Below are 11,931 nucleotides of genomic sequence, written 5' to 3'. Positions count from 1 at the left end.
CACGTCACTTTTGCCATAAGAACTTGTTGTACAAAGGATTTGCAGAAACTCACGATGCTTCTTCCTTTGTCTCTTTTGCTTATTTAATTTTGGACAGTCTTTGTGGAAAACGAATTTCCTATTGTCTGCCATATTTTCAGTTTTTCTTGCGGAATTATTTTTTGGCAAGCAAATGGATAAGTCAGCCAAAACCAATTTTGTCTGTGATTACAATTTTTCAAAATTTCCATAGAAACAATTCTTTTTTAGGAAACAATTGTTCTAATACAAGGCACTTTGCCATCTTATCAGATCTAAAGATATATAATAGTAGATGGGTATCCCCTTTTTTTAAATTCTATTTTGTAAGCCCCAGTTATTGATTCTCAACAGTCATGCTCGTTGTTTTCTCCATCTTCTACAGCTTTTATTTTTAGCGTTACAAAAAGTTTTGTTTGTCGAGGAAAGCATGGGCATTGAGAACTCCATTCTTGGAGGCTGCCTATTCTCACAGATTTCCCCACATTCGGTTAAATCTAGGAAGGTATTACATAGGTTTGAATGTTCGGATGAAGCCGGGTGTTATTTTGGGGGGTTCTGGTGATCGAAGGGATCTTCAGTGCTGCTCCATCTGATTTTAGTGGCCGTACTTCTGGAAGTCCCATTCGCGGTTGTCCAGCGGACAGACCTGGCGGGTTTTCAGCCAGCGGGAAATGCAGTGGAAGTGGAAGGCGTGGTTGCAGACGCCCCAGGCCACGGTGCACTCCTCGCTGGTGGCGGATGCTTGATTTGCTTGACACTCGATGCACAGATCCATGATGTGGTTACGGCAAATGGCGCAATTGTCCACCACGATGTCTGGGGAATAGAATGGAAAATGGCGATTGGTGATTCCCCCGATCTGGAGTTGAATCCTGTGCATTACTCACCCCAGGCCCATAGTGCTACGGCATTCCACTATTTTTCATTTTTTGGTGGGGAGAAGGAAAGAGGAAATCATATTTTCAATGGCAATGACCAAACTTTTTTGCTGACCACTCACCTTTTTCACCTCGAAACGCTTCTTTTCGCCCTTGCTGCTGCTGGAAGGCACCTCGAATTCCTCCTCGTCCACCTCCATCTCGTCTGGATTTATCCTGTTTGGCCTTGGCAAAACAAGCAATGCTATCTCCAATTAATTCGCGTTTTTTTTTGCCTATTTAGTTTCGATAGTATCGAGTCGTCAATGGTAAGCGTGCTAGTGTGGCCGTCGACTGTTGGTGCTTAATCACCATCGGTTATATGATATCGATATACATATATATCGATGTTTTCGTACAAAACACAATACAACCGATTCAATACGGTCCTCGCACAACCGCGTAAAAAAGTTTTAGGAAAAAGGGATTTTAATTTGATAAAAGACCGTGTTCAGCATGATCACCTATCTATATTTTTTTACTACTACGTAAGAAATTTAACTGTGATCATTATGATAGTATTATTATAAAATATTATTTTTCGAGACAAAATAAAACAACTATCGGGCCACTTGCAATAATTGTACAATACAAATATACGAAAATATAATTTTAATAATCTTAACATTTTCTATTTTTCACATGTGAAACAAATTTTTTCCAACATATTTAGATTTTTAAAAAAGCATGTTAAATAACAATAAGAAAACCGAAAATATCGATTTTCTAATATCAGCTATACGATAGTTAACACGACGTGTTAACCAACACTATTTCGTTGTTTAACTGTTGTCCGTCGAAAATGCGCGAGAACTTGGCTTACAAATTTAATTGATCAAAAAATCGAGAAAGTAAATACTGGATTTAAGCTAAAAATGGTTAAATGTTAATATTATGAATTAAATTACAGATGTCGGATGACCAGCCTAATGACGAACCGGTTCAGGAGGAACTACGGTTTTGTGGTCTTGCCATCAACCATAAACTAAGAACGCCATACACCACAATTACCAATCCGTATTTGTACAAATTTGCAAAAAAAATCAATGACGCAATTCTACAAGATTCTCCAGTATGCGTCTCTTGCTATAAGAAACTGGTAAATTTGTATAATATCAAAAACAGAAATGCCATAAAACACAAGGAGCGAAGGGATCGTGAAGCAAGTTTTGCGAGTGTGAGCAGTGTTTTAGGTTCTTCCCTGGATGCCGAGAGCAACAATCGATCAAACGTGAGTTTCTCCGGAGAAGATCAATCACGAAACGGCTCACAGACATTCGCAAACAACATTCCATCGAACGTGAGTTCCTCCGGAGAAGATCAATCACGAAACGGCTCACAGACATTCGCAAACAACATTCCATCGAACGTGAGTTCCTCCGGAGAAGATCAATCACGAAACGCCCTACAGACATCCGCAAAAAGAAATTCCTTCGTACCAATGGCAGATTCATCACAATATACAGACGATGACTACGATGCCAATTCGAACCTTAGTCTAAATGCGGTAAATGGCACACGATTGCCCCACATCCAGCCCATTCCGAAGAGACGTCGGTTTGTTGCTCCAAATAAAGAAGTCATGGACATTTACTTGCAAGGCACCACTGGAGGCTAGCTGGAATTCTACTCCGGGTATTTTCATTGACATTGAAGTGGTTAAATTTTACTATTTGTATCGAATAAATCTTAATTTGTTTCTTTAATAAATATCATAAGTAATTGATTGAATAGCTGGAATTCTACTCCGTGTATTTTCATTGCCATTGAAATGGTTAAATTTAACTATTTGTATCGAATAAATCTTAATTTGTTTCTTTAAAAAAAAACCATAAGTAATTGATTAACTGGCGGCTAGCTGGAATTCTACTCCGTGTATTTTCATTACCATTGAAGTGGTTAAATTTAACTATTTGTATCGAATAAATCTTAATTTGTTTCTTTAATAAATATCATAATTGGTTAACTACAATGTTTTTATTTTGGCTGGACTACAATAAAATGGAGTATTTAGTAGGAGCCAATAGCTTACAGTAAATATATTCGGGATACATTATAAAGATTTAAGGTTCTTAATAGAATAGTCATAAATTCGGTCATAGTCATAATTAATAAATTAGTGGAATATGTGGTTTTTATGACTCAAATTTAAAATAAAACACTTATTTTCTTTAGAACACTTCTATATTTTCCACTCAATAAATTAGATTATTCAAATTCAGTACTCTGGCTCTGGCCTTCTTCATGTTGCCCTTGAGCCATCTTCCCTGCTAGGAGGCACCGCCCGTTTTGAGTCCGCTCCCCTTTTCCCGCTTCACCACCGGCAGTCGCGTCCAGATATATCCGCCTGATCTCTGGGCAGTATACTCGTCTACATCCGGCAGGGGGAATGGGGTGCTGCGATCGAAATAGTAGTTGCTGGGCGCGTGCATAACGAACTCCAGATAGCAAAGCTTTCGGGATAGCTCCTCGTCGGGTCCTGCAGGATAAGAATACGGATAAATAAGCTGCCTATAATTAAGAGTTCTGGGTACAAGCATCTATTAGGATTTAAAGTTGCATCAAGTTGTAACTTTAAATATAGCTCCAGTTTTATGTACCCAATTGTTTCGATTTAAAATACGTGTTTTTTGTTATTCTTCTCCCTGTGGAGCAGACTTACCAATAAGGTAGGTGGCCGGATCAAACCCCTCCTGGGGATCCGGGCTGTCCTGCGTGGGAATCAGCCAAGTGAGGAAGGCGGACTTCTCGCAATAAGCGTCCACGAGCAGTCCACGTACTTGGGCGTAGTACAAATTCTGATCGCCATCCACGATGCTGACAATGTCCCCGATTTGCATATAGCTGCCCTTGTAGAAGACGCTCTTTACAAACTTTGTGCAGGCCTGAACCTTTGGAGTCTTTTGGGCGGGCCTCTTGAACAGAGAGCGACGATTTCGGGCTCCGGTGGCTCCTCCCGGACCAGCTGGTCCGGACTTGCCATGCTTGTTGGTGTTACTGGGATGAGCGCCGGCTCCGGCGAGATGAGTAGAGCTGCCGGTGGAGCCATTCGGTCCATTGTTGTGGCCATTCGACTGGCTATTACTGCTTCCCGAATTTCCCTTGCCCGTTTGCTTGGCCTTGAAGCGCGTGCTTTTCCGCAGACGCTTCATTATGGTTGGGGTTCGGTTGGTAGTGGTGGTCACCTGGCTACCTTGGTTGCCATTCAGGCTACTGCGAGTGATTTTTCCCACCGGACGCTGCTGGCTGGGATTGGGTGGTGCCTCCGGCGAACTGGGTGCAATTTCCTCCTGGATTTGCGATGGCAACTTCACTGGCTTGTCCTCCTCTTCCATTTTAATGGCTGACGGCGGCGGGCTCGGCGGCTGGATTGGCAGTTCCATTGGCTTCTGCTCCTGTTCAGGCTCTGTCTTCGGCTCCTGTTCCTGCTCCTTCTTTACCTCCCGTGGCTTTGATTTGGGCTGCTTCGGCTGCTCTAGCTCGTCCACCGTGGGCATCCGCTCGTTGGTGGTCAGGTCGTTGTCTATATCCATGTCCGTGGAGTCCTTCTGTTTTTCGAAGGAGCAAGAGGAAGCGGCGGGATCAACTTGGCCCTCGTCAACGGAGGACTCCTTATTTGCGGGAATTTGGGCGCCGGGATCGGCGCAATCGCTGGCCATTTTGTCGGGATCGGTGGACATGGCTAATCCATCAGCTGATCAGAAAGCCTTTTATTTAGATTTGTAGCGTTTTTAAACAATATAAAATTTTAGCTAAGGATGGACCATTAGTTCGAGATGGAACATTAATTTGAGATGATCTGGAATGGTTATGGTATATGGCCGATATAATTTGTGTTATTTATTTTTTATTACATCTATTTTTAATATACATTACGTTAACTTTAAAATGTAGTAGAAGTTTTGAATTATTTACTTAACGTTTTGTTTTTTAGAAACACAAATCCTAAAAACAAAGTGTGACCGCAACCCCTTCAGTGGACACTTAACTGACATAATAAATAGATTGTTGTGTTGTTGTTTTTTTCTTAATTTTGTTATGTGTGTATATTATTAATGTAAAACTCCATTTTATCGTAATATTGTCATTATCAATATGTTTTAATGATACGATATTGAATGCGATATTTTAGCTGATAGATTATACCACTACGCATATAATATTTTTGTCTTCAGTTAAAAATGTAAGGCTCTAAATAAAATTTCTTAAAATGGCAAATATTTTCCAAAACAGTTTGCTATAATGTTTTAATATTTGCTTAGATCAATTGAATGATTTCGTGTCTAACAAATCGGCGTGCGCGAGACAAAAAAACAGTCACGAGGCCATCTCTACATTTAATATCTTTTTTATTCGATTCGGGTTCGGATCGTAGAAGATGGATTTCGGGGCGCTGCTGCACTACGCAAAGAAGAAGAACGATGCGGCCACCAAGGACGAGGTGGGTATCCTGGGGAGCAGGTGTTCTGACAGTGGCTGAACGTGGATACGCCAGCCTTTAGCGTTCACTGACCCCGATAACCAGATGGGATCTCTACAAGATCTCTACAAGATCTCCATAAGTTTCCACTACATGTTTGCACTTTTAGCGCCCTGGACAGGGCAAATACTACAGCACCAAGTATGCGCCCCCCAAAAAGGAGTCCAAGGAGTCCAAACAGCTGTCCAACAACATCCAGAAGTTCCTCCGGAAAAAGGAGGCGGAGGAGGCGGAACGAAAGCGAGAGGAGCGCCAGAAACTCAACGAACTGCTGGCCAAAAGGGATGAGAAGTCCAAGAATAAGATTCGTAAAATGCTCAAGGTGACCAAGTCAGCGAACAAGTCCGTTCTGGAGGATGCCAAGGACTGCGATGGAGCAACCGATGGCCACGAGGCGGGCGAAGGTCAGGGCGATGACTATGGCTATGTGTCCAACGAGGCGAACGCCTTCTACGAAAAGTACATAGAGAAAGTGCGGGACGTGCAGGAGGACAAGGGATTCGCGCCCAGCAGGCCGCAATCCCTGCGAGATCTCTCCGGGACCAAGGAACGCGTTAAGGCGGCCATAACCAGGGAAAGGGAGGAGGCCAGGAGTCACACGCGCCAGCGGAGCGGTACCAGCAGTACGCCATCCTCGTCCACCGCTTCCAAGTCGAGGGAAGCCAACGTGGCTCGTTCCTACGGCTCCTCGAAAAACCTTTACGATCCGGAGGCGGAGAAACGCGAGGAGGAGCGCAAGAAGCGGCAGGAGGAGGAGCAGCGCAGGGCTAAGGTGAAGCGACCAGCTCAGCCGCCACCCATGGATTTCCAGGCCCTCCTCCGCCTGGCCGAGAAAAAGCAACACGAACCCGTGGTCTTTGAGCCCGAGAAAAAGAAGGAGCCTGAGCGTTTGCTTTCCGCCCGGGAGAAACGCGAAATGGAGGAGCGCCAGCGGCAAAAGGAGCAGCGCGCCCAGCGCGACAAGATGCGGGAAAGCGAAGGCAAGGAGTCATCGGCATCGGCACCAAAACCCACCAACACCACCAATCGCATGGAGCCCAATGGACGCATACCCAAGCTGAATCAAGCCAGGCCGGCAAATCCGCCAAGTGAAAGCTTTAAAAAACCAGCCCCACCGCCAGCGAAAAGCAGCTCCAGCTCCTCCGGCTCCTCCAGTTCCAATTCCCATTCCTCTACTAGCCGTAGTCCTGCCTCAAGTATAAAGCCCGCCAGTAAGACAGCTCCCTCGGCCGCCAAGCCAGGAGCGCCTGCATCGGCGGGGGAAACCCAGCTCCAGTTCTAGTAGGGATGCCCCCTCCAAGAACCCCTATGCGGCGGCCAACAAAAACGGAGCTGTGCGGGAGTTTCCGCCCAGGGATCGGCCTGCAGTCCCGTCCAGGGATCGACCTGCAGTCCCGTCCAGGGACCGACCTGCAGTCCCGTCCAGGGATCGATCCGCTCCTCCGGCGGCGGGCAAAACGCGACAGTTTCCGCCTGCGGATGTGCAGAGATCATCGGGCGGCAGGCAGTTTCCGCCGGCCGATGTCAAGAGGCGAAAACCGCAAGAACAGCCAGGCAATAAAAGTAAGTACTAGTCGCTCTCCTTAATTTAAATTAAGCTTTTACATTGTACCCCTTAAGGACGCATTTACGACGACGAGGACGAGGACGAGTACGATTCCGAGTTGGATGACTTCATTGACGATGGCGACTGCGAGGAGGACATATCCTCGCACATCCGTGACATCTTTGGCTATGATAAGCGGCGGTATCGCGGAATTGACGACGATGATCGGGGGATGGAGTCAAGTTTTGCGCAGATGCAGCGGGAGGAGTTCATCAGCAAAAAGCTGGGTGAGTTTGTGACCCTAAAATAGATACCCCCTCCCCGCCATCCAAAAAGCAAGCTAATAATTGGATTTCACAGGTCTGCAAGAGGACCTGGAGGACATGCGCATGGAGGCGGCGCACAAGAAACAGAAAATGGCCAAAAAGCGGTGCAAACGCATCGATGACGACGACGATGACTAGTCGGTCGTGAAAATCTCAAATATCCGTAATGCGGCCTTGAACGGGGCATCCTCTACCATTGTGTTATTTTATCTGGAGGATGTTCCGAAGGTCGGGCAATGCTGAATCCGGGAGCTGTGCCTCTCGAGTTTAATTATTGGCCAGATATTTTTCAACTAATTATGTGCCCTAGTTTAGTACAAGCATACCTAAACACACACACACACCTTCCGCAAGGTGCGCCTATATATATATATATAGATAATCGTCTATTTTTGCAATCAGAAACACCCAACGTAAAAACTAACTTCGGCTAGCCGATGGCAATATTTAAATAATGGCAATTTTATAAAATATATTTCACTTTCGGTTTTCCTTCTGAAGTTTTCGCTTTCAATAAGAATGGAAATTGAATTCCATGGCTTATTGAGTGCTTTAATGACCCTTTGGCTTTAAACCCTCCAAAAAAGTGCTTCGTTGCCTTGAGGAGGGCATTTACATATTTACCCTGAATTTGTCATTCTTAAATAAAAACCTATTTTTATACACTGGTTGATTTAACGTTCTCTTTTTTTTTGTTTTTACCAATGAAATGTACTTTATATAGACCCAAATAAAAATTTGCAGAATCAATTCAAGGCCCGTCTGATATTTACAATTTGGAATTACTAGACCGGAAATTGATATCGTTTGGCTGGTTAATTAACCTATTTTTATGAAGTGAAGCTACATTTAAGTTGAGTTTAAATATTTACACCTGCATTTGTATTTTTCTGTGAGACTATTAATTGAAATTGTGTTAATGGAAGTTGTGTTTAATTTAATTAGTTAATTTTAATGAATTTTTGGATGTATTCATTGAGTTCATAAACCATAAAAACTACATATATATTTCGCCTTAGGTTCGTTCTTTAATTTAATTCACCCGAAATTTTCTAAAAACGAACAATTTTAATGGTTTAACGCAAACATATTTTACAAACGAAATCTTACAGTACAGAACAAATGTCAGTGGCTTATATACGATCATATCTGGCGGAGATCATGCTCCACAATTCCTTTAATGCAATTGTTTCCAGGGCTTAGATGAGATGAACCCCCCTCCGAAGCTAGTCCAATCGATCTGGCTCCACGACCACGGCACTTCCCACTCTTCTTCGATCGCAGACGGGATGTGGCTCGTTGCCCAGGATTCCGATGGCCGTCTGGGCGGAGTAGGCCTTGTCGTCCTCCAGGAAGTTGATGTCGTGACCGATGGCTCGCAGATAGGCAACCGTGTGCCTCGGCACATCCGGTTCCATGTCGATCTGCATGGGCGCCAGTTGGTGATGCAATCTCCCCGAGTTCACCGCCTTCTCAATGGGTTCGTGGAGCATGAAGTACCGGAGAATGGTCTGGGCCACCGAGGTGGTGATCTTGGAACCCCCGGCACCACCCACTATCAGCTTGACATTATCATGGGTGTCCACGACGATGCTGGGACAAGTAGAGGACATGGGCCGTTTGCCCGGCTTGATGAAGTTGGCCGGACTGGCGGGTATTCCGTAGGTGTTGATCTTTCCGGGCGTACTAAAGTCATCCATCTCGTCGTTCAGGATGAAACCCGTTTGGCGGGACCGCACCTTGGCCCCCAGATGACTGTTGATTGTGCTCGTCACCGAAATGGCGTCTCCGTTGGGCGCCAAAACGGAAATGTGCGCTGTGCCGTGATCCTCTTCATTGGCAAAGTTGGCCCCATAGTACGCGTAGTCCTGGAAGGTCCTGTCGTCCAGGATCAGCTTGCGGATCTCCGCAGCGAAGGCCGGGTCGATGAGGTTCTCGTACACCTCCTGCACATCCGCCTCGAAGTGGATGTCGCCCAAGTTGGTGCGATGCCCGTAGGCGTGCTTGAAGGTCTCGATCAGCCGCTGCCAGTACTTGTCCGTGTTGCTCGTGTACAGCGGCTCCATCACGTTCAGGATGAAGGTCAGCACGGCGCCACTGGTGGGCAGTGGCGAGGTGAACAGCTTGTAGCCACCGTTGAAGCGGGCCACCAGCGGCAACTCCCAGCGAACACTGCAAAGTTAGAGTTTCAAAATCGTCTTTTTACTACATTTTCAGGAAAAGGACACTTTTTGAAATGGCTATAAATCAACTCAAAAAGAAAAAACTAATTTGAAAGTTTTCACATTAATATCTATTATTAACTAGTTGAGTTATGGAAAGGTCATGTAATTCAAGATTTTTTAAAAGATAATCTTTTGAGTGAAGTAAAACATAGAAATCTAATGTTAATTAGAGTTATTTGTTTAAATTGTGGAAAGTTCCAGGTTATCTCTTTGCAAAGCTTTAAGTTATGTTATTTGTATCATGTAATTTGATCCTGTTTGAAGGACCTCGGAAAAAAAGACTATGTAAAATGTTGGGTAAAAGGGTGAGGTGCCGCAATACTCACTCGTATTTCTGCAGATCCTCCTCGGTAATGATGCCGCCCATTGCCTGGATGTCCTCAACCAGCTTCCTGCCCACCCTGCCGCCGCCATAAATGACCTGAGCACCCTCATCCGCGATGATCTCCAGGGTTTCGGCCAAGGTGTGGCGGTACATGACTTCGCCCTGCTTGTAGACCGCGTCCGTTTTCGGATTGATGAAGATCTCGGCCATGGAGGGTTCGCTGCGGATGCGCTGCTCCTCGCGCTCAAGGACTCCGGCCAGATATCTGGAGACCAGGATGCCCCGGCGGCAGAGATCAATGGTGGGCTGGAAGAGGGTCTTCCAGGGCAGGCGACCGTACTTGTCGTGCAGCTTGGAGTAGCCATAGATTTCGCTGGGCACGGCGACGGACAGGGCGCCGGTGATGTCCCTGTCCACGAACATGTCCTGCGTGGCGGCGGCGGGAGCCACCTCCCGCGCAATCAGCGTCTCCACGAAGGCCGTCTCCTTGGAGTAAATGGTGGCCACAAAGCCACCGCCCACGCCCAAGCTGTGGGGCAGCATGACGCCCTCGCAGAGCATGGTGGCTATGGCCGCGTCCGCCGCGGATCCTCCGATGTCCAGAATGGTGCCGCCCACCTCGGCACATCCCACGCCATTGGAGGCCACGGCGCCCATGCGGCGCGGCTCCTCCGCCTTGCCCCGCAGTCCGAAGACCAGGCCCAAGGTCACGCCCACAGCGGCCACCACCAGGATGATCCAGCACACGGCATACTTCTTGCAGCACCTGCGGAAGAGGAGGCGGACCGAGCGGGGGTTAGTGCCCCGGCGAGGGAGGATACTTCAGCTGGTAAGTGCGATCTGATCGGGAGGGACACTTGCCATCTAGTGGGTCACCGTACCCGACTAAAAGGTCACCAAAGGCGTCGAACAGCTCCCCATACAACATGGTATATCGCCTCTACCGGATTTCGGACTTAGCTACCAAATGGTGCTGCGATCGTTTCTTATTTTTACTTCATCACTAGTTGGCAATTTAAGTTTGCAAGAAACAGAATTTTGAATTCTTAAAAATTTAAATTAATTTGAACAATGCTGCCACATTATTTAACTGATTTTCGAATGGTTAAATGGGCCTTTTGTGTATCCTTCCCATACGCCAGTACTTACGACATTTTGAGTGTGTATCCTTAAGACTACGAACTTAAATTAAATTGAAGCAGGTAAAAAAAAAATTCGGCAAAAACGCCGACGCCGGATTAAATTAATGGCCATCGGACGGCATCGAGCGCCTTATATATCCATATCCATATCCATCCAGTTATCTGCTTTTGGTGGCCGATAAGACAAGAACCCATTCGAAATCCGTATCCAAATCCGCGCTACGTCAGAAATAGAAAGTTTGGGCTGACTAAGAGGCCGGCAAAAACCAAAGAAACGAAATCAGAACTAGCGCCTTAATTATATATCATATTAAATTATCTGGCAGGTGGTGATAAGCCGATTTAAGGTCAATCTGGAATGTTATTTTGAGCTAAAAATAGGGGGCCGTACAGAAAAACTAATTAATATCAATGAGCAATAACAGGGCTCGATAAGAAAACAAGTCTGCTGGACTTTAACCTTGTACTTGGCAAGAAAATATGGCTTTAATATCAGTTAGGGTATTTTTCATTGTATGTAAATGGGTTTTGTTCGCTGTATTTTTTCAAAATGTTTATTTAAAATAAATAACCGCCGAAAAGTCTGAAAAGTCTGGCAACGCCAAACGGTGTTAACACCAAATGGGGAATATTTTTCAATTTGTCTTAAAATAGTATCTATTAGCAATTATTATTATTTATATAATTATTTAATATATATATATGTATTGTTTTGAATTCTCTTAAGTATTAATCTACAGCTTAGCAAACATTTCTTATGGTGCTATGATTAAAGTGCATTTCGTATGTGGTTAACAGTGATGTGACCATTTTTCATTGTTCAACACATCTATGTTAACTAGTTAGCGGAGACACCCACCGGTAGTGGAGACACTAGTGTTATCGATAGTTATCGGGGCGAGGATGTACGTTTTAGGGAACATCGATAGCGACGTGTCAAATATCGATA

The 11,931-nt window shown here is 45.2% G+C and overlaps 5 protein-coding genes across 6 annotated transcripts; 2 read left to right on the top strand and 3 right to left on the bottom strand.

Moving 5' to 3' along the window:
- Nucleotides 1-381: 381 nt before the first annotated feature.
- LOC108046904 (RING-box protein 1A) lies at nt 382-1,231 on the bottom strand. The gene is made up of 3 exons (XM_017126870.2): nt 1,022-1,231; nt 909-936; nt 382-837 (listed from the first exon to the last, which is right to left on the bottom strand). Exons 1-3 carry the CDS (start codon nt 1,097-1,099, stop codon nt 617-619), a joined length of 327 nt encoding a protein of 108 aa, XP_016982359.1. The 5' UTR covers nt 1,100-1,231; the 3' UTR covers nt 382-616.
- Nucleotides 1,232-1,682: 451 nt separating this feature from the next.
- On the top strand, nt 1,683-2,904 carry LOC108047008. The gene is made up of 2 exons (XM_017127030.1): nt 1,683-1,789; nt 1,849-2,904. Exon 2 carries the CDS (start codon nt 1,849-1,851, stop codon nt 2,554-2,556), a length of 708 nt encoding a protein of 235 aa, XP_016982519.1. The 5' UTR covers nt 1,683-1,789; the 3' UTR covers nt 2,557-2,904.
- Nucleotides 2,905-2,973: 69 nt separating this feature from the next.
- LOC108047007 (proline-rich receptor-like protein kinase PERK12) lies at nt 2,974-4,721 on the bottom strand. The gene is made up of 2 exons (XM_017127029.1): nt 3,601-4,721; nt 2,974-3,417 (listed from the first exon to the last, which is right to left on the bottom strand). The coding sequence occupies exons 1-2, from the start codon at nt 4,616-4,618 to the stop codon at nt 3,209-3,211; spliced, it is 1,227 nt and encodes a 408-aa protein (XP_016982518.1). The 5' UTR covers nt 4,619-4,721; the 3' UTR covers nt 2,974-3,208.
- Nucleotides 4,722-5,284: 563 nt separating this feature from the next.
- Nucleotides 5,285-8,045, top strand: LOC108047004 (protein SPT2 homolog). Its single transcript, XM_017127024.2, is given in 5 exon segments — nt 5,285-5,379; nt 5,528-6,675; nt 6,677-6,981; nt 7,039-7,251; nt 7,325-8,045. Coding segments are annotated over 5 exon segments (1,833 nt in total). The 5' UTR covers nt 5,285-5,316; the 3' UTR covers nt 7,429-8,045.
- Nucleotides 8,046-8,298: 253 nt separating this feature from the next.
- On the bottom strand, nt 8,299-11,069 carry LOC108046866 (scoloptoxin SSD14). Of its 2 annotated transcripts, none has more exons than XM_017126790.2 (3): nt 10,990-11,069; nt 9,842-10,606; nt 8,299-9,462 (listed from the first exon to the last, which is right to left on the bottom strand). In XM_017126790.2, exons 1-3 carry the CDS (start codon nt 10,992-10,994, stop codon nt 8,517-8,519), a joined length of 1,716 nt encoding a protein of 571 aa, XP_016982279.1. In that variant the 5' UTR covers nt 10,995-11,069; the 3' UTR covers nt 8,299-8,516. The 2 variants fall into 2 exon arrangements, with proteins under 2 accessions (XP_016982279.1, XP_016982278.1); XM_017126789.1 differs by lacking the exon at nt 10,990-11,069 and adding an exon at nt 10,722-10,768.
- Nucleotides 11,070-11,931: the final 862 nt, after the last annotated feature.

This window comes from Drosophila rhopaloa, unplaced genomic scaffold (assembly GCF_018152115.1).
Source record: "Drosophila rhopaloa isolate 14029-0021.01 unplaced genomic scaffold, ASM1815211v1 contig_3, whole genome shotgun sequence".
Lineage (NCBI taxonomy): Eukaryota > Metazoa > Arthropoda > Insecta > Diptera > Drosophilidae > Drosophila > Drosophila rhopaloa.
Note: the sequence above shows the minus strand (reverse complement) of the source record. Positions and strands in the feature narration are given on the sequence as shown.